Raw genomic sequence first — 27,359 nt, 5'->3', positions numbered from 1 at the left:
AGGCAGTCCTGAAGGGCAAAGGAGTCCAGGAAGGCTGGATATTATTAAATAAGGAAGTCTCAAAGGCTCAGGAGCAGGCCGTCCCCATGTGCCATAAGTCGCGCAGGCAGGGGAGAAGACCGGCTTGGCTGAATAGTGAGTTTTGGCTGGAACTCAATTAAAAAAGGAGAGCTTACTGCCTTTGGAAAAAGGGGCAGGTGACTCAGGAGGACTACAAGGATGTTGTGAGGTTATGCAGGGAAAAGATTAGGAAGGCAAAGGCCCAGCTGGAACTTAAACTGGCTGCCACCGTTAAAGATAACAAAAATGTTTTTATAAATACCTCAGTGACAAAAGGAGGTCCAGGGAGGATCTCCCTCCTTTGTTGGATGCGGAAGGTAACCTTGCCAGGAAAGATGAGGAGAAGGCTGAGGTACTTAATGCTTTCTTTGCCTCAGTCTTTAATAGTCAGAATGGTCATCCTCAGGGTTGTCAGGCCCCTGTGCTGGGAAATGGAGGTGGTACACAGAATGAAGTCCCAGTTGTTGAAGAGCTGAACACAGGCAGGCAGTGTGCTCAGGCGGCCAAGAAGGCCAGTGGCATCCGGGCTTGGCCAGCAGGAGCAGGGCAGTGATCGTGCCCCTGGCTCGGCACTGGTGAGGCAGCACCTCGAGTACTGTGCTCAGGTTTGGGCCCCTCGCTACAAGGACATTTTGATGCTGGAGCGTGTCCAGAGAAGGGCAACAAAGTTGGTGAAGGGTCTAGAGAACAAATATTATGAGAAGTGGCTGAGGGAGCTGGGGGTGTTTAGTCTGGAGAAGAGGAGGCTGAGGGGAGACCTTATCGCGCTCTGCAACTAGCTAAAAGGAGGTTGTTGTGAGGCGGGGGTCGGTCTCTTCTCCCAAGTTAGTAGTGATAGTATGAGAGGAAACGGCCTCAAGCTGCGCCAGGGGAAGTTTAGGTTGGATATTAGGAAAAAATTCTTCACCAAAGGGGTTGTCAGGCATTGGAACAGGCTGCCCAGGGAGGTGGTGGAGTCTCCATCCCTGGAGGGGTTTAAAAGAAGGGTAGATGTGGTGCTTGAGGATATGGTTTAGTGGTGGACTTGGCAGTGACAGGTTAGCGGTTGGACTCGACGATCTTAAGGGTCTTTTCCAACCTTAACTATTCTATGATTCTATGATAATATGAACTATGGACTATGTCAGACATGAACCCCTCAACTGTAAACATTATGCTTTTAAAATTAGTTTTTGTAGCATATGTACTGTAATTTTCTCTTTTTATTGTCAACATGGCTAACAGAAGCAGCTGTTACCAGTTCTGTTGTAACAAGATGCTAGACTGATGTGTAGGAGCTTGTTTTGAAAGCAGATTGTGGATTCTTCCTTCTTAGAGAGGAAAACGGATGCCTTCCTTTTATCACCTTTCAACTAACGGCAAGTTAACCGAATGCTGCAAAATAATCACATGTTCTTTCAATGACCTTTCTTTCTCACAGGAGGTAGTTGAAGCTATTGATCGCAATGCATTTATCACCTCTGACATGCCAATTATCATATCAATAGAGAACCACTGTTCGTTGCCTCAGCAGCGCAAGATGGCTGAGATTTTCAAGGTAGGCCATAAATTGGGGTAAATTATTCTAAGCACATGCCTTGGGAATTCTATAATATAATCACATGTTCTCGATATTTCAGAATGTATTTGGAGATAAGCTGGTAACCAAGTTTTTATTTGAGAGTGACTTTTCTGATGATCCCATGCTTCCTTCACCTGGCCAACTGAAAAGAAAAATACTGCTTAAAAACAAGAAGCTGAAAGCCCATCAAACACCAGTGGATATATTGAAACAGAAGGTAAAGTCTTTCCTTAATAGCAAGCAGTGAGACCTAACTTTCATTAGAAATGATTCATGCTTGAAGTTTTTGCCATTCTGATATGTACAGCAGAATAACCTAATGCATATTCATGCTTGGAAGACTCAGTGGATTGCAACACTTTCAAGTAAGTAGACAAGACGTATAGTAAAGTGTAGATGTAGCATAACAAAATTTTAGTGTATTTCAGTTTTATAATACTGCATAATATTATGATTAGCACCACATGCCCTATGTGATAAGCATAAATGAAGTTTCACTCTGAGGCTATAACGTTTGCTGTTCCTGTTGAGAAACAGTGCTATGCATTGAGTATGTGTGTGCATATATATAGTGTGTAGTAATTTTTAGTAGAACACTGCTTTGTTTCTTTTTTCATATTCAAGCCAGGCAAATACTCTCTTTCTTACTCCCTTTTCGGGGGGACTCTGCTATTCAAGTAGTGCTTATAGCTATATGAGAATTTTTTGGGTTTCTAAAAATTAGGGCCGCATCTCTGGTAGCCTCCACTTAATAATGTCTGTGGTTAGTCAGCAATTAGATTGTATCCTTGAAAACTGATTGCTTTTACCCAAAATGTAAACACAATCGAATTAGAACTGAATTCTTGTATCAGAACAGGTAAATTACACTCATTGTGCCAGTGTATGGACATTCCCCATCTTTTAAAAAAGTTTTTTAATTATTCCAAAACAGCATACCTCAGACTGGAAAAATGCAGTTTTGCTCTGAATAACGTGCAAAGTGGACATTTTCCTATAACTAATCAGGTTTCATATCTTATTGGTTGTTTTTCTACCAATGCAAGTTGTCTTTATATTAAAACCCTTAAAATGGTATTTTAGTTTGATCTTCAGTCTTACTTATTTATCATTATATATATTCAGTGCCTTCATATAAATAAAATAAGATGCAAACTGTGATGAAAATTCTTTTGCTTCTTAAAAATACTTACCAATAATGTAATAACTGATTCTGCTGCTGTAGGCTCACCAGCTGGCGCATATGCAAGCGCAGGCTAGCAATGGTGCTAGCAACGCCACACCTACCAATGAAGAGGAAGAAGAAGAAGAGGATGAATATGACTATGACTACGAATCTCTCTCTGATGGTAACAATATTTATTTATTTATTCATTCATTCATTCATGTATTTATTTATTTATTATAGTGCTCTTGTTAGAACTGCAGCAATAAGGCATGTAAACATTGTAGTTCAGGCATGCTGTAGGTAAGTTGATCTTACCTTGTGAGAGGAATATGCACTAAATGTCCTCAGTGGCACTTTGGTGCTGTAGTCTATAATACTGTGAAAATAATTTGATTGTGTGGAGGGCACAAGCATGACTTTAACTCCAACCATTAGATGTTTTAACTGTGCAGTGTATGCAAAATTGTAGTGTTTATAGATTATATTTTATATTATTTATATTATGCAAAAATGATTGTGTTCATAGCGTACTCTATCTACATTCGCCTGTACAGTCTTTCCTAAGGAGTTTAGACACCTGACAGCTCAAGGTTCACAACAGGCATAGCCCTTGCATCTGCATGACTGCCATTAAATTGACCTAAGATGCAGATGCTCCACAGTCCTCCTTGGTTACTGCCTAATCCCTGAGACCCCTGAAGTACCTATTTTAGTTACACCTTCAGCAACAGATGTTCACTTCATGCGTAAGGTAGAGAAGCCACTCAGTCTCTGGCTTTTTCAGTAAAGATATCTTTATTAAAGCTTTAGCTGTTCAGTGAAAAAATGGCAAGGCATGCCTTACTGGCTTGCCTTATCTGTTCGTGTGCTGCCTACACTTCAGCTATCCTAGCCTTCAGGAACTGACAGTTTAGCGTAAATCCACCTTTAGGGACAGTTTATAGATTGGATATAATGATTGGCATGCCAGAGGTGATAAAAAATGCTGCAGTTAGTAACTTCCACTAGTTCCTCAGCTCTCCAGTTCAGCCAGACATATTTGATTTAACTACAGATGAAGGACGGAATGTGCCAGATTGAGGCAGCTGAGCTGAAATCACGCATCTTGTTTTGCTGCCTTTGCTGCAGGGCTGAGAGATTCTGGTAGAGCAAACAGCCATAGTCAGAAACATTTAATCCCCTCAAGTTTTGTCAAAGGACATTTGTCAAAACCCTCGTGCATGGACTGAACAAGCTGGATGCATCTAAATGGGTTACTCATTATTTTTCATTGGTAATTGTCAGAGAATATATAAAAATAGACCACAGCATGTTTACCCAATGAGACAGCAGTGATGGTACGAGCAATACCAAGCTTTTTGGGTAGTTAAATGCTGCATCATTATTAAACTCCGTAAATGCGTCACAGACTGACCAAAGGGGCAAAAAAGTTACAGACGCGCTTCAGTGTAGATAAGGTGACACATTTAGGGGATAAAACTTAAACCTTGCTTATGTGATTCTCAGCTCAACAATGGCAGTAGCAATTTGGAAGATCATGGAATTTGAAAGTTCTCTGAAATCCTCAGTTTGGTGTGCAGTGACAGCCAAAAGATGGGGATCATCAGGAGCAGTACTGAAAACAGAACATCTTTTTGCTCCTATATAAAACCTTAATGTGACACAACTTGAGCTCTGTGTCCAGTTCTTGCCTCCAGATCTTGAGAAGGATACGGTGGAGTTAAGGAAGTTAGAGTAAAGGGAGTGTGGTGGTGGCCTTGCACGAGTCTGAAAAGGCTGTAATTGTCCTGCCGGTAGAGAAGAGAACTGAGGGGTGAATGTGAAGCAGGTTTACTAAATCACGAAGTGGTGGGTAAGAGGAGTACAGAACTATTACTCATTAGATCTAGGAGGTGCTCAGTAAAACAAATGGAAGAATAGTCTAAAACAGGTAAAATAAAATATTTCTTTGTGCACCTGGTAGTAAACTTCTGGAATTTGCTGCCAGGGGAAACTGCAGAAGCAAACAATGTCAGCAGATTGAAAAAAAGGATTGGAGAAATTAATGGAGATATTTATAAGCAAATTCTATAGGTAGAGATGTACGGTCCAATATTATTTATGTTAATAGGAAAATTTATGAGTTTGGTGTCTTCGGTTGCATTTTGCTAGAAAGTTGGCCTAACTGGTACGTGAGAATACTCCTTGTGTGGGACGGGGTGGAGAGAGCGTAGATGTAAATTGCTGTGAAAAACTTATATCTTTGTTAACACACTTGCCAGGAAAACATTGCAAGCCAACAGCCGTAAGTGATGTTTGAGCAATGTTCTAGTTAAGAGAAGGTTTGAGAAATCTGAAGCTAGCAAGAAACATTCACACCTTCCAATATATGAAGGAATCTGAGGCATGGTTTACTGCTTTATTACAATGATTATTATTTGGGATCTTTAATTACATTAATATTTTGGCAAAACTAATCTAAATAGTAAACTTTCTAAAAGATTTTCAATTTTATTTTCCTTGCTGATACATTAGGTTTGCGTAAGGCTAATAGTTTTACAACTGACACTTAATTTTCATTTCTCTGGCTGTAAATCTTAATTTCCTTTACTCTTATTCCCTCTCTGAATCCGTTTCCCTGTAGCTGATGTCCTTAATGCTTCTCCTGCTCCTAACAGCCAGGAAGGTAAAGGCCATTTGGTTGAGCATTTTAACTGCATGAAATCAGCACTGCATCTCCAGCCTGTTAAATGTGACAGTGTGCATATATGGTTTCTACTTCATATTAAAAATGCAATCAGATATTTTTTATATGGCATTGTTAACTGGTCAGGAACTGTTAGAAGGCTGCATGTGTGACACCGGTTATGCATTAAAAAAATGTGGTCAAAGCATCAGAGTATCAGGAATGAAATAATACCATTCCTTTTGTGACAGTTAAAATATTTTGGTCCAGAAAGACCAAATTAGTAGGCGTGTTGTTCTCTGATAAATATGTAGCTTTGAAGAGGAGTTTCTACAGATGTAAAAAATATTTGTTCATGGTGAACGTAAGGAGAGGAAAGCCAAAACTTGCTGTACCAAGGCGTGTACATGTTTGATTTGGTTCATTGTGTTTGGACTTGAGCAATTCTTCTTTGTTCAGGAATATCAGTTGTTTTCAGATGGCAAGCTTTATTCATTAGATGATTTTGTTTTAAGCATCTTCTGAGCACAAAAGGATGGGCTTTTAAAAGAAGTGCAACATATTAACCAAAGCTGAGCATTAAATTTTTAAAATAGAAAGTTACTACTAAAGGAGAATGCTTTGACCAGTAAATGCATTATTTTGGCATCTGGTTATTCAGATAAGATTCACAGCATTGTCCACAAATATTGTTAATTCAAATTAAATTTCCAGTTGAAATTGTTTGGCTTTATGTTTATTAAAATCCCATTAATTTTTAGATAATATTCTTGAAGACCGACCTGAGAATAAATTATCAAGTGATAAACTGCAGTTTGAATATAATGAAGAGACTGCCAAACGAATAAAGAAGGCTGATTGTGCTACCTACAATAATAAAGGAAAGGTAGTTCCGCTTTTTCCCCCTTTCTTCTCAGCCACACTTCGATATATAACAAGCATCAAAGGGATTTGAGCAGTTTAGGTGACTGAGGCATCAGATGGCAAATGTGCTTTAATGAAGACAAATAGAAAGCATGGAAACACACCAGAGAAAACAGATTAAATAGAACAAACACTCAACACACTGTTTGAGAAAAGTCCTCAGAGGTTATTGTATATACAGGCTGTTTGCTGGAGAATTTTAACTGTCATTGCTCTCAGTGAAAGACTTCTTTGAAGCTAAATCCAGAAGTTTATCTAGATACCTGATTTCCGTTAACATCAGTAGAACTGGAGATTTCATCTGAATCTTCAGCGTCTTTTGTGCATATATAAGTGACTTTATCGTATGGCACTATGATATCAGATAGCCACGTTAGCTTTTATTAAATCATCTGACAACTGAACCACTGCATTGCTGTTTAGTAAATTGTAGTTTCTCCTGAACACAGTTGTTTTTTGTCTAAATGTTTGTAGAACTGGCTCTGATTGAGGCTTTTGCACATTATTCTAGTAACAGGTTTTGATGCATAAACCTGCACACAGAGGTCTGTTAGGTGAAGACAGCAAACCATATAGGAGGAAAGAGATAAAGAATTTTAAGGACATAAGATATGCAAGAGTACTTTCACATTCAGTAATTTTATTATTATATGTTCCTGGAATTGTCACTTAGGTGTACGATATGGAGCTGGGTGAAGAATTCTACCTTCTGCAAAATAAGAAGGAAAGCAGACAGATAGCCCCGGAGCTATCAGATCTTGTCATTTACTGTCAAGCCGTAAAGTTCCCGGGTAAGTACACTGCCCTTTTGGATTGCTGTAGGCTTTCTAATTCTTGGAGACGTTATGTTTATGTTTGAATTAGTACAAGCATTTTCAAATTGAAGTAGTCGAGATTTTTTTCCTGATGATTGGTAGTCTACATAATAATAGCTCCTGGCTGAGAAGTAGTATACATAAATTATGTGAAGACATATTGTTTGTCATATTAAAATGTTTACAAAAGTGAAATTTGCCAGTCTTCACAACTTAGACAACTGATTCGTTGCCAAGTGACAGACGAGAAAAAGCTTTATCTTAAGAGCTCCGAGTTTCCATGCAAGGACGTACTGAATTAGGAAGGAAAATATTCTTCAACCCTGCAGGAAGAGCTTGTCACATGTCTTTAAGTGACCTCAGTGTAGCATGTTTCACCTTTGCCTACAGCTGCATCTTCTGTTCTTTCCTAAGTGGACAGGAGGGGAGCCGTTTGGGGGGGTAAAGGAGACTTTTCCTGGGGTGGGAGAGAACAGCTGATGGCACACTCACACACACTCCTTATGGAAGGCGTTAAGGAAATGGGAGGGTCTTCTTTTGTACAGTAGGAAGAATAATGTTTGCAGAGGAAAAGGAGAGGGAGTAACTGAAGAGGAGATCACTGATAGTTACTTGTTCAGTACTGACAGATGAGGTTGAGTATGTTTTGGCTCATACTGTGTACATAAATACTTTTAAATTGAGAACTTATTGTTTATTGATGTGTTTAATGTTTTGAATGAAAAATCTGCTTTTTAACGGAATGGTTCTCTGTGGAAAAGTTAGTAATTCTGCCAGGTCATGATCTTATACAAATAGAACTATGATCAGATTAGAGAAGCTAACCAAACATAAAATAGTGTCAAATAGGCAAGATAAGCATGCTGAAAAATGGAGACACATTCTTTTGTAATCTTCTATAACTTTAAGAATTGTAGGTGTCACTTGTAAAATTAACAAGTTCTAAAAATTCAAATCTGATACTCTTTTTAATGAAATCTGCACTGAGATATCTTTCAAATAAAATATTTTCTTTTAAAGAATGATATTCCAGATTAAACAGAGATAGTTTAAGTTGTTCCAAGCATTTTGACACACAAAGAAGTTCTGATGTTCTAAGAAAACTTTAAAATATTTCAGTGTTTTAATATAATTTCAGTTATAAAAGAAATACCTGCTTTCCTTCTCGGATTTCTTGCTCTTGCTTTAAAGGTGACATGAATAGAACAATTAAGAAAATGAGCTCCTTTCACAGATGGACACCTGAAGCGGTAGAAATTTGTCTTCTAACAAACTTTGTCTCCTTTGAGACAAACACTGCCTTCTTTTCAAGATATGTAGACTTCCACGGCCACCACGCCATGGATTGGATTATTGTGCTCAGCTGGAGGGCACAGACATTGTGCACTGCCATACCCCAATATTGACAATTAAAAATGAGAACAAGGCTGGTAGATCCATGACTATGTGGCTCTGTTGACTGGGTTCCTAACCAACTCAGAAAATACAACAGTTTTGGGAATAGGGAGGGCAGAATTCATGTCAGTGGCTGATCAGTGGTGTAAATACTTTATTTCTCCTGTCTTCATATATTTCTATTCCGTGTTTACAGTTGCCTATATCCCTGAATGCTAATCACTGATTTGTTACTATAAAACAGGACAAGGACCATTATCTTCACTTATCCTAGCCTACTGAGTAATGCAGACTTCCTTAAGTGCTCCCTGGCCAAACAGAATTTATCACGTGGAGGAAATAACATATCTTGTTCATAAAATCTCTGGTAACTAGGAACCCACCAGAGCTCTTGTTGTTTCAGTGGTTTTTGACCCTTACAGTCCTTGCTTAACTTCAGTTTCAGTCTGTTGGGTATCATCATACCATTATCTAAGAGGTTGAAGGTCTGTTCTTTTGGGCCACCCAAGATGAGGGCAGTGAAGCACACTTGAGCACAGTACTGCTATAACCCACGGGCGCACGACTCGTTGCCTGGGTGCTGAGGGTCCTTACACAATGCGTAGAGAAAGTTGAGTACACAAAAACAGGACCTGCACAATCAAGTTCAGAGAGCAGGGAGTCACCTGAGCTAACCAGCATGAAATTCAGTCACCATCTCCATTGTATCAGACTATCTGCCCCTATGGTATCACTTTTCAAGAAATTAAAGTGAACGTAAAAAAGGGCACCCTATGTACAAAAGTACCGTAAGTTCTTTTTCAAGGTCTGCAAACCCGCAGAATAACTGAGTGTTGGTCTGAAACACATGGTGAGAAGGTGACAATTACGGTTTAACCTGTTACTTTACCATGGTTAGAATAAGAAGGGCAGGGAAGTTTGCCATCCTCTGGATTAAAAATCTAAAAACAGTAAAGCAGTGTGGTTATATCTAACATGGGAGACAGGCACTAAATTCTGTAACTTGAAGGATGTAGTGTAGGGGTTGTGGAGAAATACAAAAATTTATGCTGTCATTATGGTAGTACGATAGGATCTATGTGCAATTTGTGGGATCTAAGCTGGTCCTGCTTTGACCAGAGGGTTGGACCAGATGACTTCCAGGTCCTTGCCAACCTCCATTATTTTATGAATTTGTGATTCTATGAATAGATGATCCTATATTTTGGAGTCAAGTTTAAATTGGAGTAAAAAGTGTAGCTTGTCTCTGGGAGGAGGCATGTCCCATGCAAAGCGCAGCCATGGGAAAGGCTGAAAGAAAACTCCCAGCTGCAGCTTACCCTGTGGCCATCGCGTGGGGTTCAGTTAACCCTGGTGTTTTGCGTTGCACTCTCTGGTGATTTATGAGGTTAGTCCGTTCCTCAGTGACTGTATCCACAACAGAATTTTGAAGTGTGGATCTTGCTTGCCAAATCCATTTGATCCACTGAAAACTGGGATTAAATCGTGCTGGAAGCACACAGTGCATAACTCCTCATTCTTCTAGTCAGCTCATATTCCTTGATCTTACCTTCTACCATCTTCTGTGGTTTATGTGTATGCTTTGGCCCAAACATCTCCAATGCTGAAAACATCTATGTATATCCTAAATTTTAGTGACCCAAGCAGTTACGTTGAAACTATCAGCATAATTCTGCTAAATATATGTAGACATGCCATAAAGATTGAGAGCTGAAAATTTACAGCTGTGGACAGACTTCAGCAGAAGAGAGTCCAATGTATCCTCTGTGATTTACATTTGTAGTTGAAATATTAGTATTAAATCCAGAACTGTCTTTAGGCAGGTGTGAATTGATGTGGGTTCATGACGGTCATTTTATGAGCCACAGTTAGGCAAATAACAGTATACTTGCTTTGTTACATTTTATATCACAAGTACATGTTGGGTCTCTGAGAGCATCCCAGACGTCACTGCTGTGGGTGTCAGAATAATTATCCTGCATTTTGACTTTAATTTTGGTCTGCCGTGTGCTCTGTCCAAGTCAACATAAAGAAACTGACTTTAGGGGGGATTAGGTTTGTTTATTTAACTAGGATTTGGATCATGATTTTAATGATTATTTTGCTGGAATGCATATGTTTGAATAATAGCTATACTAGAGCTTTCCAGCCCCACTTCTAGTACATATTGGCCATTAAATGCTTAATGGATTTTGCACACCTACCATACTTCCCATCATTGAAATAAAAAATACTAAACAGATGAAGATAACTCTGAAAACATCCTGAGGTTAAACTGTTTAACCAACAGCATTTGAGCTTTTTCCTTTACGTTATATCTTTAAATCATATTTTTGCATTTATTTAATAATGTAGGTACCCTATCCTAGATGAATTCCATTACATACACTACTGTGCAGATTTCTTGCTTCTGTAGAAAGGATTTTTATTTTTAATTATTCTAAGGATGAATACATTGGGACTGTTACTACAGAATTTTTTAGTATTAATTAGGACCATTTGGTAGTTTGAGACACAGCCACTAGCTTCCTCAAGCGAAAAAGTAAAATGAAGAAAAGTTATATCACAGAGAGAGAACTGTATGTCTACTGCTGCATATAAGTTTTTATATACATTTTATATATCAACATACATAATATATCTATATAAAGGCATGTGTGTATGTAAAGATGTTAAAATTAAATTATGGAGAAAAATACACTGCTTGCCCTGCGTACTATACAACAGGAGTATTCATGCCTTCAAAAATAATGTTAAATATGATGGAAAATGTCATGCCCTCTTGGTCATGTTTTTTGGCTCATTTATTTTACATTTATGGGAACAGGCTTGTCAACTCTAAACCCATCTGGCTCTAGCAGAGGAAAAGAAAGAAAAAGCAGGAAGTCCATTTTTGGCAACAATCCTGGCAGGCTGAGCCCTGGGGAGTCAGCTACTCTTGCCAAAGCATCTGGAAAAGGTAAAGTTAGCATCTTCTTTCACCAGTCACGTGGAATGACTCTGTAATCCAACACATGTACCAGACCAAGTTGTTAAAGATCAAATACTTTACAATGCGTAAGATGTTGAACTTTGGAATGGTTTTTCATTAGCGCAGCAGCTATTACAGTAACACTATTATATCTGAAGGGTTGAGTGTGGAATGTTAAAACAGGATTACTCAGTCAGAAATATGAAGACCCTAATTCATAAACTATTCAAACTAACATACATATTAAGTGAGGTATCTTAAAAGTTTGTATTTTAAAAGGTATGAATGAATATTTTCAAAGTACAAATGCAACGCAGAACTGTTGGGCTGGATCCAGAAAATTATTTTTAGTGTCTGAAGTAGGACTTACTTGCCCTAAAATTCAGCCAAGTCCAAACGTGTAATTGTGCAAACTCCCATGTTCCACACTGGAGGTATTTCGACTCCAGTCTGTGAACTTGGCAATTGTATTCCTGCATATGAACAGATGTAAAGAAATACAAAGTACAGAAGAGGTTCTGGAGCCGGGATGAAACCCAGCTCCCGTGCCTTTCAGGTGAATGCCATGAACAGAAAGTACAGAGTTGTGCCCTTTCTTGTACTCGTTTTCTGGCTCAAGGAACATTACATTTTTTTCAGCCCAAGGGCACAGCTGCAGCAGACAGGTTAAATTCCCTTCTAGAGGCCAGTGTCCTAAAAATGAAGACATTTAGCACCTAATTCTAGAGGACGGAAGTATTTTGCTGGCTTTGTCCCCTAACTCTTACAGCACTAGGAGTGCCTGTTTGGAGACCTCGCAGATGGAAAATCTTGCCTTTCATCCTTATGTAAAGTGTATAACTGAGAAGAATTGAGTTTTATTCCATTATTTTATTCAGGCAAATGCCAGTTAAGTGTTTAGTTATGAAAATGGTTATTAGCACATCTAATCACAGTATCATTTCAATACTTAAACATTATGTTTTCTTTCATGGATTGTTCTTACTGTATAAGAAGGAATGTGACACTTATACCGAGTAGTGTCATTTTCCAGGATCACCTTTTTCTACCATAACCGAAATATGCACACATACTTCATTGAAAACAAAGAAAACATTGAATTCTTGGAGCCTCTGGATCTGCAGCTGTAACCTGAAGGTACTGTTTATTTTCCAGGCCCTTTTGATGTGATGCGGCAGACCTGGGAAGATCCTTGCTCTCCTTACAACTCTCCAGCGTCTCTCAGTGCTATCATAAGGACGCCCAAGTGCTATCATATCTCCTCCCTGAACGAGAACGCTGCCAAGCGGCTGTGCAGGCGGTACTCCCAGAAGCTGATCCAGCACACCACCTGCCAGCTCCTGAGGACCTACCCTGCTGCCACACGCATTGACTCCTCAAATCCCCATCCGCTGATCTTCTGGCTCCATGGCATACAGCTTGTGGCCCTTAACTACCAAACAGATGGTAAGAGTACATGAATGCATATTTTAATACATTTTAAATATGAAATAAGTCCTTAAACTGTGCATCAGTGTTTGACGTTTGCTTTTACCTGCTCTCATGATGGGACGTGCCTGTCTGTGCACCCCAGCACCAGCAGGTTCGTACCATGACGATCTGGTCCTTGAGAGCAGCAATCCCAGAGTTCAGGAGCTTTATGCCAGTGCAGCAGACCTGATAGCACAGACGTGCCTGGACAGCAACACCTTCCATTTTTATTGTTATTTTTATTTTACATTTATTGCTGAAGGTTGTTTTTTGTCCCCAGTTCAAGTAGCTGTTATCCCTTTCTGATAATTTCAGGTACAAAAAGGTACTGAGCTATATTTTTTACTTATAAGTGCTGCCTTGGATGCTGGTTTAATGTTGATCAAAACGGTTTGGGGCTGTTTTCTACCCTATCTTGTGTTCCTTCACCTTGTCAATGGGGTCTTGTCATTAGGTCATCTACAATGCTTCACAGTCAATGCTTTTTCATCCTGCAGTTCAGGGCAAATACCTAGAAACTTCTCAGAGGATAGGTGTAGACAAGCCCTACAGTTGCATAAAGACAACAGAAGTGGATAGAAACGAATTAACTGTTCTTACAGTTTTGTAGAATTAAATATTGGCTAGATTGGATGGATAAATTACAGTGCTCTCTGAAAACCAAGAACAAATTGATAGTGCACAACTAAAATTAAAAAGAAAAGGTACTTAAAACATGTCTTTGTCTTCACTGTTACAGTTTTTCCATTGTACCATTGCTCTTTGTCAGTTGTGCCTGCCTTACTTTCACAGATCTTCCTCTGCAACTTAATGCAGCGATGTTTGAGGCTAATGGGGGCTGTGGATATGTTTTGAAACCTCCCGTTTTGTGGGATAAAAATTGTTCCATGTACCAGCAGTTTTGTCCGTTAGAAAGAGACCTCGATAGTAAGGAGCCAGCTATATATTCTTTAACAGTAAGTACATTAAAAGGGAATTTCCTACAGCGAAGCAGGTAGAAGTAGATAACGTTGAACTGTAGTCCTTAGCCAGCATTACAGTCATGCTTCTGTATGAAAAGATTGAACCTTTAATTGTTGCTTGTACTGCTGAAGGTCAGCATAACTGAAAGGAATTGGAGAGGGAAGAAGCAAATAATTGTCTTTATTTTATTTTATTGGCTGGTTTGTATCCATAGTTACTTTCACTGTTTCCTTTACAATATTTGTTGAAACACAGTCCTGAAAGCATTTTCCCTGGGACTACACAACTGTGTAAAATGATACCTGTGCCTGGGTGTTTCACACAGTTGTGAACACTTGAGAAGCTACACAAAAAGCTGTTATGAAAAGCCATACTGAATATTAAAAATATTTTGTTTATAATTTTATCTATGATAGACAATATATTTATATAAATATCTATAATATATATAATAAAAAGAAAAGTATTTTTAAAGTTATATAATAAGATCTGTCTTTCATGGATTTATGGCCCAAAGGAATGTATTCTAAGAAGCTAGTCCCTTCCAGGAAATGTTTCATAAAAATGAGATTCATAAGAATCAAAATCCTCCCAGCTACGGTAATTGCACACCTAATTCTTGTGTTGAGTAAGCCAGGCAAGCCGGAGGTCAGTGCCATCACCCCAGGGTAATGGAGAAGAAAATATGATCCTTTTTGACTACGTTACTGGTACATTCTTTCTGGATTACCTTTCAGATGCCTCGAATGGTTATGCCTATGATGTACAGTGTATTTTTTTCAGAGGAAAGACACCATAGCAATGGCACGGGGCGGGCTGAAGCAGCTCTGCTTCTGAAATTACTGCCCTGGCAATTACAAAAGTAGGGGAGTGTTGGAATTAAATCAGCATGTTAACAAACTGTGCTTCGGAGTGTGATAAACAATATTTAGCTCAGGATCATGACAGTAAAAGAATTACTCCACTAATTGGTTTCTTTGTGTACTCCTCGGCTTCAGATCGTGTCCGGACAGAACGTCTGCCCCAGCAATAGCACGGGCAGTCCGTGCATTGAAATCGACGTGCTGGGGATGCCTCTGGACGGCTGCCATTTCCGGACAAAGCCCATTCATCGCAACACTCTCAACCCCATGTGGAATGAACAGTTCCTTTTCCGGGTTCACTTCGAAGATTTGGTCTTTCTTCGGTTCGCAGTTGTTGAAAATAACAGCTCAGCTGTAACAGCTCAGAGAATCGTTCCCCTAAAAGCTCTAAAAAGAGGTACGGTATAGTTTGTAGCGACACCCTACACCAAAACGGTCCAGCAGATTCCTGGACTGAATCCTGCCGGAGGGATATCTTTAATCATCTGGTTGCATTTTTCTAGAGGAGACAGGGAGCGAGTATCAGACAGCATACTTTGTCCTGGCAGTATGATGCTGGTCTGATCGACTCCCTGGGAACAGGAGGCTGCCCCAGTGGCTTCTAAAAAGTCTGATCTTGTGCTGTTGCAGAGACTGGGGCATCTTGTACGCAGTTGCTCCGATCCTGAGCTGTGGCTGTGAGGTTGTGTTCACCCTGAGGCTTGTTGCTCCCTCAGGAAGCGTGGAGTGGTTTCACTCCCTGCCTTGTCCTTTGCCCAAGAAACTGCTGTACCGGTGATCACTGGGCAGAGGGCAATTGCCCTTCTTCCAGCCGTGGCTGGAGGGGAGGTGAAGGAAGGGTGAAAAAAGGTGAGAGAGGGATGAGGAAGCATCATTAATTCTGTGATAGCTGGGAGAGGGAGTTACCATACTGCCAGCAGCTCCTCAGCAGAACAGTAAAAATACTTCAACATTAACTTCATGCCACTGTAATACCACCCAACATATGAGGAGATCTGGCCATAGATATGCATTTTCCCAGTGAGAATTTGTCCTCGTTTCATTTATATTCTAATAGTTAGCTATTTCATTTATTAATATATTGAATATTACAGCAAAACAAAGGTAGGCAGTTATATGAGCCACTCAGCAGGTCGTAGCATTTGGGTTACACTGTTGTACGAGAAAGAGCGTTAATGCGGTGTTATTACAGTGCTGTAAATCCTGTAAGTGTGGCAAATTGTAGCTCTAAATATAGTAAATTGACTTTTCCATTTGTGAGACTTGTGTCCTGGGATGTAGCAAAGTACTTACAGAAGGGTTTTTTCTCTTCAGGCTATAGACACGTCCAGCTCCATAACCTGCACAATGAAGCATTAGAAATCTCTAGTTTGTTCATAAACAGTCGGAGAATGGAAGAAATTCCCTCTGGAAACACTCTGCCTGCATCCATGGTAATTTAATTTTTTTTTAGTGTGTGAATGCCATGTATTCTTGTCTTAATGACTACTGTGGCCTGAAGACTTCTTGAACGAGGCTGTTCAAAGATGTTAGCCCCTAAACCTGCACACTTTTCAGGAGTAACTCGATGCCTAATTCTTTTGGCCTTTGGTGGAAGTCAGGTTCTCCCACCTGGCTGAAACTGTTGGAGGCTGAATCTTTTCAGAGTCTGACTTTTGGTGTATTTAGCTAACGTGCGAGCAATCCCATGCTGGAGAAGGAGTGCAGCTGAGCAGTAGGTTCAGAGCTGCCAAATGCATTCCTTTATGCACGAATCATAAGCAATGCATTTGGGACAAAAAAAGAAAGATGCAAATTGCCAACGGCTTTGGAATAATGAGAGTAAAATTGAATTCTGTTATAGGAAAAGATGGAGTCTGTATTTGCATAAATACATATTTACATATGTGTGTGTGCGCATCTATATGCTTTTATGTACAAATATGTATACGTACACATGCAGATGTACATATATATGACAATACATATGGATGGATGGATGGATGTGAAGTATTTTTTTAAAATAGCCCTTAATATTAGTTTACCTGGGTTACTTGTGTTTTAGTAACTTCAGGCATGTATATTATAATATATTATAATTTTGCTGGCTCCTAAAGTGTTGGCTAAAGCCTCCTGAGCTACTGGTGTGCAGCAGATATGTGGCAGATGTTATCTTACTGTGAATATATGCCCAAAACATACCTTGATGACTTGCTAAGGCAGAAAGGAAGAACAAATGGTTTGAAGGGTGAAACAAAGCTATAGGTTTTCATCCAGTAATTCATACGCTGGATCCAAATAGTCTGAGCTCAGCTAGAATGCAGACAGTGAGCAATGGAGGTCTACCCTTTGTTCAGTGGCAGTTTATGTAGTCCCACTGGAAAACTTCTTTTTCTTCTTTCTCTTCATCTTCAAGGTGGGGGGGGTGGGGTCTTACAGGGGGGTTGGTTTGTTGGAGGAGGTTTTAACGCCTTGATCTGCAGCGCAAGAGACATGCCTTAGCCAGATAGCTTTGCTCTGTCAAGGCCCCTACAACCTGTGTGTACAGTTTCTTTTAAGAACCCTAAAAATAACATGCCTGTGTAAAAACATTCAGTAACCTGTCAAATGTTGCCTGAACAGTTGTTTAGCGTGGGGGAAAGGAAAGCCCCTGCGACTTACAAAGTGACGATTCATGGAATTCCAGGCCCGGAACCTTTCACTGTTTTTAACGTAGGTGGGGGGACCACGGCCGCACAGCTTCTCCATCAGGTAAGCTGCCCGCTAACTGCAGGCTCTTAATTACAAGAATCCACACTAATGTAATTCTGGACATCGATCTCCCGGCATCTCTCATGCGCAGGCTCGTCGTAATTCATTCATCACAGCAAGGAGGTGCTTTAGAAACGTATTGCTGTGGAATTAATTGCACTGCAATCACAGACTATCACCAGTGACATTTTCCCAATCTTGGCTTCAGAGAATGGATTTATAATCTTAGAACATATTCCCCATTAGTAGTTCGATATTTTGGCATATGCAGATGAGAAAACAATCCCTGTGACCGACGGGCTGTCCTTACAACAAGGGCAAACATTTCTGCGCAGTTCTTTGAACTTGAGCACCAGATGAATACGGAGTAAAAGTTAGAGGGCTAAGTTCATGAGTAGAAAAACCAGTAACTCAACAGGGATTGTTGTTCCAGCAGTGGGAAAAGACCGTACTGTCCTGGGATTATGAATAAATTGTCTGGCCAGCCAAACAGGACAGAAATAAGCTTAAATAGTACTGCCTTGTCTGGAATAGTTGAACTGCTTGGCTAGGCTAAAGAGAACAGTACATTACCCTGGAGTAAAATGTCTGAATAATAAATAGCACATCAGAAATCTTGCCTACTCTATCAGAATAGTTATTGACTCTTAAAGCTTCTTTATTCATTCTCATTTATAACTACTAATTATGCAGTGTTTATATTTAGCATTCTAATTGCTGTGTGTTTATTGTGGTCTGTCTTAGATCTTGGCTACCACAAAAGGCACCGAGTCATGTGCTGCAGACTATTTTCTGATGGAAGAGAAAAGTTTTATATCTAAAGAAAAGAGTGAATGCCGAAAACCACCATTCCAGAGAGTGATTGGTCCTGAGGAAGGGCTAGTGCAGCTTTTGAACAGTTGGTTCCCAGAAGAAGGATATGTTGGAAGGATTATCTTTAAAAGCCGAGAGGAAGTAAGTCTGTTTTAGATAAATTGTTATTTACAAAGGTAGCTAAGAATAGCTGTTAGGACCAGGAAACAAAAGGGTGCAGTATTTGTTTCACTGCTTGGTGAGTAATGTCAGCTCTGTGTACATCATTTGAAAATGAACATAACTCTTGCGCGAACCCAACTAGACTTTATACGCCTGTGCGACATTAACTTGCCGTCGCTCAGCTCTAGAATCAGCTATGTGGGTTTGGTGTTTAAGCATGATCGCTTACAGTTCAATGCCACTAGCTTACTGTTTTGACTGGTAGTTTTAATTTCATGTAAATCTAGATTTTTAACATGATAGGAAATTAATATAAAGACAGAAGGATACTAAGTTAATACCAAAGGATCATAGATAACGGAACTCCAGTGTACAGTTATCAGTCAGTTTAGATGTCAGCAACTTTCTTTGTTCAGAAAAATCAGAAAGGATTTTAATATTAAAGAACTCGAAAAACCTCAAAGGCTGATTAAATTACCAACGATAGCATAAAATAATGAAATTGGTGATTTCTTTAAATTTAAAGGAGGAAGATGGAGTGACTACTTCAGTTCAAACTATGAGAAAAAACATCCACAGCTTGAAAAAATGCTTGTGAGAGGGAAACAAAGAAGCAGGAGAAAGACAATGATCTTATTTTCAGAGGCACTTCCTTTGGCCAGCTCGGCATGTGTGCTTGCTTAGCCCAAACATAGTAATATATGTACACATGTTTATATACACAGGTTTTACATACACAAATGACAGAGATCCTTTAAAATGAAAAAAATGTATTTAACTGATTATTTTGACACAACTTTTTCATAAAGATTCAATTTGCCAAACCACCACTGTATTACACAAATCAATATTTCATTTTCCTTTCTTTCTAATATTTGGAGCAAAAATTACCAGGTAGAAATTTGCTTGTGGAAATAGTAGCCTACTTCATTCAGTTGGCTGCAACACTTACTTTGTAAGCGTATGCGACCAGAAATGAGTCACTGCCAAACCCCATTCTTTCAGAAAACGTGGGTTAAAATCTTAGTGTATGTGAAAATTATGCTGTATTTTTTTTCCTGTGATGCTAGTACCTCAAAGCATTATCCGTAATTTTGAGCCTTTCTGCAGATAAGCAACCTCAGCTCTTGGAGCTAGGAATGAAGGTGCAAATTAGCATGGAAAAATGAGGAGTGGGTCCACTTGCAGGGTGTGGGACGCAGCCCATGTTTACAGCTTACGAAGCCAAGGGCTTGGAGAGAAATGCGTTACCTGAGAGAAGGTGCCGGGAGTAATTCTGTCGACAAGCTGCAGTAGTCGTAGAGCCTGAACAAGGAGGGAGAAGCAGCCTTCCTCTTGTTCCACAGGAAAATGTTCGCCCAGGCTTCTTGCTCTCTACAGTCTTTCAGCTTTAGTGCAGGGACAGGGAGCGAAAAGGCCGCTTTCCACCATCTCCCATCTTAATGCTGGCGAAACATAATTTGCATGCATATGCAAGTTAAGTGAGCATTTTTGCGTAATGTGCTGCTACACATCTGCCGCCTTTCCTTGCCTGCTATGAAAGGTATTTCAGACACTGGTATTTATTATTAGCAGTAGTGGCTTGTCAAAACTCTCGTAAGGCAGACTTGCCTTTAATGAGCTGGAGCTGAGGCACCGGCCCAGCCTCCAATTTCACATGATAAAAACCTTTTGTGACCACCAGCTATGAGCTACCTCTCTCAAGTAAACGAATTTGGCTCTGCTTTTTTTTCTACAGAATTTAAACGAGAGAAATGTCTTTCAAGAAGCAAAGGAAGATGCAGCCATCAGCTCTGAGGATGACAGTTTCTTTGTTCAGGTACATGATGTCTCCCCAGAGCAGCCACGCACCGTCATCAAAGCTCCCCGCTTCAGCACAGCTCAGGATGTCATACAGCAGGTGAGCCACGTTTCCGTTTCGTAGGCCCTTAACGTGGAGGGCGGAGGTTGGTTTCACACAAGATAAGGTGGGGTTTGGCCGCAGCACTAGCTAAGGCATCAGTTTAGTAACCTGAATCCGAGGGAATCCTATTTTTGTATTTTTTTTTCCATTTTTAAACAGACTCTCTGCAAAGCCAAATACTCCTACAGCATTTTGAGCAATCCAAATCCAAGTGATTACGTGCTGTTGGAAGAGGTGACGAAAGAGCCAGCAAACAAGAAGTCCTCAGCATCTAAACCATCTCAGAGGATTCTCTCTGATCAAGAGTGTGTGTTTCAGGCCCAAAGCAAGTGGAAGGGAGCAGGAAAATTTATCCTCAAACTCAAAGAACAGGTTCAGGTAAGAGATTAAATACTTTGCAGCTGCTGTTACAGCTGGTGTATCAGCTCGATGGGAACATATTTTCAGCGGGAGGGGCCATGGCTGGCATGAGGCTGTGTGGGGAGGCGGGACGACAGCAAAAAACAGGTTCTTCTTTTCTCCGCACCTCCCTTACCTTCTTCTTTGCAAAATTGCATCAGTTACATCCAGCACGTTTGCAGGATGTCTCTCACAGCCTGCAAATCCCACCAGATAAAGACAACCTTTATATTTTGCTACCAGCTTGCCGTTTTTCAGACTCTTCTGGCCGTGCGTGCCCCGCTCCCCATCATAGTAAAGCAGGACTATTTGAATGGGCAGAACTTAAAAGCTACTGGCACGAACTCCCCTTTATGCCTTCCCAGTGAAAAAGTTGTTCTGTTGCTTTATCTCAGGCCTTGGAAAATGGCCTGATGGGGGAAGGCGCCGCAGACTCCTTTCCAGCAGATGCCACCAATCCACAGCAGGTGTTGCTTTAAAGTAACTGTGTCATAAGCACAGATTTTTATACAAGTTTATATCAAATTGGCTAAATGTATCTTTGACAATACATAACTTCCAGTTAATTTATTCAGCACAATCAGAAGACCGTGCTTGGCACAGCCACACTGCATTTCGAAAGGGAGGCCTGCTTAGAAATGCGTTACTTCCATATGCCACAGCTAACAAACAGCCTGTTAAAGCACTTCTGCGTTCGGACTTATTTTACAGGCAGCACGAGATGACAAAAGAAAAGGCATTTCCTTTACCAGTGAACTCAAGAAGTTAACCAAGTCAAGTAAGCAGTACCGGGGGTTCCTAGCGCCACCGCTGCAGGTCTTGCCGGACAGCCTGCAGGGCAAGGATGAGAGGGCTGCGTGCAGTTTGACTTTTAGTGACGTTGTGGAATAATACCCATCACTGCCTACCTACAGTATGGTCTGTTCAGGTACGATAGTCATTCTAACACTGAGCAATCGTTTAACACCCGGTTTAGAGTATTTTTTTCTCCAAGTTGTAGTTGGTTAAGCCATAGTGAGGTACGAGGGACTGACAGAAGGAGCCATAACAGCCTTAGACGTTGGAGCGCACGGACACAGTAAGATCAGTAAGGTCTCCAGTTATTTATTATGGCATTTGCACAGTGGAGCAGCATGGTGTGACGCCTGGAGCCACTTCCTTTGCCCATTTAAAAAACAAAACCAAAACGTTGCATCCTGGTTGATTTTATAGTATGCATTTTACTCAACTAACTGTGCTTAAATAACGATGTCCTGTTACTCTTGCTCTGGGCCAAAGCAAACAGAAGTAGCCAGTAGAGCTTTTGGTATTCTCTATTACAGGCATATAATATAATCATCAGAATTGACCATCTGCTTTATAGATAAAACAAGTTTATAGTGTTAATTTCTCTCTGTGGAAATTTTGTCAGAAATGTTTGAACATTTTTACTACCCTTTCTGTATCCAATTTCTTCCATCTTGCTTGATCGAAAACAACAAATGAAGTCCCAAGGTCAGACCGTCCCACATATATGAAGACAGTATGTGTAACTTGTGCACCGAGGCGCACTCACCAGGTGTTTGCGTAGGGCAACTGTAGCGCTGAGGTACCACCTGGGCAGTTACAGCTCTTCGTAAACGAAGAATAAATCTTTCTCAGTGTTGATTATCCCATCTCGCATAGGGCCAATTTCATATTATGGTTTTCTTTCCACATACACCTAATTATTAACGCATTATTTGATGTACACTGTCACCCTACTGCTAAATCATTACATTAACAGAATTTAAGTAATATTTTCATTTGCAAAATATTTCAAATATGAAGGTACAAATTTATCTCTAGGCTACTATAAAACCCTAAATCATCAAAACAATCTGAACTCAAGAAAAGCAGGAACGAGCCCAGCCATGTTCCCTCCTCTTCTGCATTTGTTCTTTCCTTTTTTGAAAACTGGAATTTACATCACTGCATCCTTCTGCAGCGCCTTTGAAGGAACCTGCTGCAGTCTGAACTGGTCAGCAATTGTGTGCCCTGTGCTGCAGGTGCGTAATCCGGGCAATGCTGCTGGATTAACATCCAGGATGTGGGAATCCCAGGTGGGATGTTGTAGATTGGAAGGATGCCTGTCAGCTAGCAAAGATTCTCCTCTTCCCGTATCTTCACACCTGCAGATTCTCGATAGGCGGACGAAGAGGTTTCCTTGGACTGTATGTTGTAGGCAATCACGTGTCGTCGCCCTCCCCTTTTTAAACACAAGATAATTTTAGCTAGTTGCCTCTAGGGAAGCTGAAGGCAGAGAACCAGAGTGTTCTTTTACGTGTATTATATTAAAATAATGCACTTTTACCTGAAGATTTCTGTTGAACACTGTGTTAAGTGATTGTAAAGAGATTTAAATATACTGTAACTTCCTTCGCGTATCTGTTTAACTTTGGTGAATATACACAAAACGCTTGAATTATTTATGTTTTATCTACTTTAACAAAATAATGTACAATAGCTAACTAGACCTAACTGGTAGTGATACTTTGACAAGGAACATTTTCTTCTTGTAAATTCTAGTTTTCCAGGCCTGTGTTTAAAAAGAATATTTATTATCATGTTCCAAAGTACATGCCATTGTACAATATATTTATCGGATAATACTACTTAGAAAATGCAGAATTTTTACCTCTCTGTGGATTTAGATGAAAAAATAGTTTGAACCTCTCTGGTTGTTTCTTGTCAGCACAAAATGTTTAATACCTAAACCTGACCAAACTCAAAATATTATTACATTATTACATTGATAAATGTAATAAACATTTCAAAATTTTGAATTCAAAATAACATTTTTCCATGCAGTCAGGAAATGTCTTTTTACTTGTCTGCTAGACCCAGAGAGTATGAAGAACTCTTACTCTCTAACTCCTGACGTTTTTGTTTACACAGAAACACTGTTCTAAAGTTTTGTGTTTGCCGAATTCATCTTTTGATTTAAGTTAGTTTTGGTTCGCTCCTTTTTTCTCTGTGGGAGTTATTGGCGTGCTTCATTAGTTAAAACAAGCCGTACCAATTTACAGGGGCACAAATGAAACAACTGGTGCAATGAGTCATCCCTCTGCTTTCCCACATGAAGTGTATCTGTGGTGAATAAATGGCTCTGCACGCCTTTTGTCTCCCTGGGGCCAAGCCCTGAACAAAGCATTTCAGTTACCTGGTGTGACTAAATCAAGAAATCCATTAAATTTGCGAGTGATTCAAGCACTCAGTTATTCCACATCAACTTCAGCACTCGAGCACAAAATGCCGCTGCTTCCAAGAGAGAAGCTGCATCAGGCAAGGGTAAAAACAGCCCTGTAACTAAAATGAGGTTTGCTTTTGATGATAGTGCAAGGGTGAAAGGGAAAGACGTTGCAGGCAGTAGTCCCATGACAACCAACACCCCACCCCACCCAATAATCAGAAAATGAAATAAAAGAAAGCAAAGTCATTACCTGGCTTACAAACAAGCAGACAGAACCTGCGTTCTGTCACCAGAAGCTATGAAGTCTTTCACGATACACTACAGAAAATTCCTATAAACTAGCCATTACCAAAGCAAAAAAGTGCCCTCTTGAGGTAATGTCCAGCTTCCAGGGAACATAACCAGAGACACACACACACACACACAAAAAAGTCAAATTTCCCTGTGGCGTATCCTCGCCGAGACCATGCACGGCCCACCGCTTGTCATCAACTGATGCAGCAAAACGGCATTTTGCAGTTCAGCAATCACAAGCCACTTCAAAACCCACGCACCCCCAGCTCGGCCGGGCGGCCCCGGAAGGAGGCGGTACGCGCGCTCCTACCCCGCACCCGAGTAATGGGTTAGACGTGACACCTTACACACAGCGTGACTGTGTGGTTTGCTTTGGAATTACTGGGAAATACTTACAGCAAGCTATTGCACAAGTCAACTAATGCAACTTTTTTTTATTTATTTTAATTTCAGTCTCTCTGTTATTCTAATGCAGCAGCAGTTTCCTATCACGAAGACTTTTTTCTTTTGATGTTCTTATGACATTTTTAGAAACAGTACTTACCTTCCCAGAGAGGCTGCCCTTACCTATTCGGTGCCTTTTTTTTTTTTTTTGTTATATTCAACAGCACTGAAAATAAAATTCTTAACATCACCAGTACCACAGCAGTCTGGAAGATACACTTGCTAATGCATTAGAGTCACCATAGAAGGTTAGTTATTACACCCATGTTGTCATCCCCTACTGGCCTTCTGTCACAGAGATTTAAAAAGCAAAAAAAACCTTGGGAAACAAAGGGACGACAGTAGCCGTGTCACACTGTGCAACGCAGGGCCAACACCAACCTGCAGCCTAGTGGCAATTTAAAAATTACTTTTGTGCTATTTCTACTAACACAATAATTTTCTAGCCGTGGGACTCGTTTATTAACATAAGTATCTTCCCCAACAATCGGGGCCTAAAGCGTTGGCTGCTGTTAATCAGTGTGAAAGAGAACAGCAAAATATTTGGCTTTCTGTTAAAAATGCCTCAACTTTGTAAGCATGTAGACATAACACCATACCAGGCGTCTCACTGATGTATATGTATCACTTAATTTTTCAAGTTTAGGTATTGGTAAGGGTCAGAGTAAATTTTTATGGGTGCCATGTGGTACCTTTTGGGGTGAGGTTGGAAAGGAGTACAGTAGCCTTCCATTTGTGTTGGTTCCAAATAGCCCAATAATGACGCTACAGCCCCACTTGATGCATTAAACGGGGCAGAGTGAGTGTGTGTCTCTGTGTCTGTGTGTGTTAACTCGCGTGAAAGCCCAGTTAGACAGGTTTCTTGCGCTGCGTTATTACTCTAATAGGAAAGTTTATTCTGCTTAGCCACAGGTTTTCTTTCTGCAGGAATACCTGTCCACACATTCCTATGACAAGACTGACATAATAACTTTGTGCTTTTGGCTGGGCATGGACATCAATTAGGAAAAGACATTCATTTTTACATTACACACTATTTACAGGAAGCAGCTTCCAGGATAAAGTTTGAAAGAAAGGAATGTAAATAATCAACACCTTCCAGAACCACGCAGTCGCCGAGTGGTGGCAGGCCTCACGCGGAACAGTTTACAGGCGGAAAGCTCACGCTCTGCTGCCTATTGGCAAAAATACAGGAGTATTTTATTCTATACTATTTTTCAAATCACTTTTCTACGAATTTATTATATTTTCCTTGCATAGCACGTGCTGCCTGCAGTGGCGTGAGTATATGGGACAACAGCTGGGCAGCCACGGATGCTGGCTGCGTTGCAGCATACGCAGTTTGCAGGCACTGGGGCACGCCAGGAGGGACTTCCTACCGCCTGAAGGGTTTCCTGTTTCTGTCTTACTAATCCCAAGTTTAGCAGTTAGGAGAACAAAAAATCCTATGTCAGTTTTAATTTTTAAAACTGAATCACTTTTTTTTTTTTTTTTTTGCTACAAATATTACTAGATGAGGTATCAACAGCCATCTTTAGAAAGCCATCTGCTTCCAGAAATCACGTGCTTTCAAGAATTAAAGACTTTAACATGGAACTATATAAATGTTTCAAGAACACGTTCTCTTAAATTCATAGTTTGCCTTTAAAAAAGAAGAACTTGCTGGTAGCTTTATGTTTCAGTGAAAGGTTGATTCTGCATCTTCTGAAAGAGACCTGTTGGTTTTTAACCACTGGCTGTTAGTAGTCCACTATAAAACTCAGTTTATTTTTAGGGTAGCCCACTAAATGTAGCAATGGTGGAGTCTTTCCTGTTTCTGATAAATATTTTGTAACTTCAATAGCAATAGAGATTTGGCAGAGTCAGCAAATTAAACACAACAATCAAGAGCAGTAAAGAGATTTCGCTCCAATACACGTATAGGATATTTCAGAATGACTGAGTTGTACAGTGTCTTCCTCTGCCTCTTCAAGCATGTCAAAGTATTCTGACAACACAACATCACTATGTGCCAGTCTTTAGATCATTTGGAAACTATATAAAATGAACAATTTTAGAAGTGACTTTTCCACCTGGACTATTTTCTCTCTGCTGACTTGAAGAATAAACTTGTATTTGTATATGTTGTAAACGTAATAAATGGTTTAAGATGTTGACTCTTTGCTTTTGCCTTCCTGAGCTGACAAAGTACTGGCAAATGGCCCCCCTGGAATTTTCGGAATTTAAATCACATCCATATTTGTCGCCACTTAACAACTAAAAAGAACTACTCAAAAGCTATGGGAATGGCAACCTAAACAGACAGAAGCACATGTCTTGCCATCAGCATTATGCAGGCAGCTTTGTAATCTACATAGTAAAACATGTATTTTCTAATCCATTAATAGATAGGTGTCTATTCCGAAAATGTTTGTGAATTTATGTTTAACTACTTGCAATTTGGTGAACCAGTCTAATACTATAAAACGTATTAAAATAAAAATAAATTACTTACAAAACTATCTAAGAACCATAAATCAGGATAAAGGACTAAATACCCTAAAGAAAA

At 40.0% G+C, this 27,359-nt stretch overlaps 1 protein-coding gene across 3 annotated transcripts in view; it reads left to right on the top strand.

Moving 5' to 3' along the window:
- The window catches only part of PLCE1 (phospholipase C epsilon 1), a 142,557-nt gene extending 115,592 nt beyond the window's left edge, over positions 1-26,965 (top strand). The window contains exons 17-33 of one of the 3 annotated variants that reach the window (XM_075108114.1): positions 1,481-1,597; positions 1,680-1,838; positions 2,847-2,970; positions 5,413-5,454; positions 6,216-6,340; positions 7,052-7,169; positions 11,416-11,547; positions 12,715-13,005; positions 13,822-13,985; positions 14,991-15,252; positions 16,170-16,288; positions 17,457-17,585; positions 18,330-18,539; positions 20,299-20,460; positions 20,623-20,841; positions 21,574-21,790; positions 22,890-26,965. In XM_075108114.1, the coding sequence (XP_074964215.1) occupies positions 1,481-1,597; positions 1,680-1,838; positions 2,847-2,970; positions 5,413-5,454; positions 6,216-6,340; positions 7,052-7,169; positions 11,416-11,547; positions 12,715-13,005; positions 13,822-13,985; positions 14,991-15,252; positions 16,170-16,288; positions 17,457-17,585; positions 18,330-18,539; positions 20,299-20,460; positions 20,623-20,841; positions 21,574-21,753 (2,553 nt within the window). In that variant the 3' untranslated portion in view covers positions 21,754-21,790; positions 22,890-26,965. Of the gene's footprint in view, positions 1-1,480; positions 1,598-1,679; positions 1,839-2,846; positions 2,971-5,412; positions 5,455-6,215; positions 6,341-7,051; positions 7,170-11,415; positions 11,548-12,714; positions 13,006-13,821; positions 13,986-14,990; positions 15,253-16,169; positions 16,289-17,456; positions 17,586-18,329; positions 18,540-20,298; positions 20,461-20,622; positions 20,842-21,573; positions 21,791-22,828 lie in introns of all 3 variants that reach the window. The other 2 variants (XM_075108113.1, XM_075108115.1) reach the window with 2 other exon arrangements.
- The last annotated feature ends 394 nt before the right edge of the window (positions 26,966-27,359 follow it).

The sequence above is a fragment of the Phalacrocorax aristotelis genome, chromosome 12 (assembly GCF_949628215.1).
Source record: "Phalacrocorax aristotelis chromosome 12, bGulAri2.1, whole genome shotgun sequence".
Taxonomy (NCBI): Eukaryota; Metazoa; Chordata; class Aves; order Suliformes; family Phalacrocoracidae; genus Phalacrocorax; species Phalacrocorax aristotelis.
This window is presented reverse-complemented; position numbering and strand designations above follow the sequence as displayed.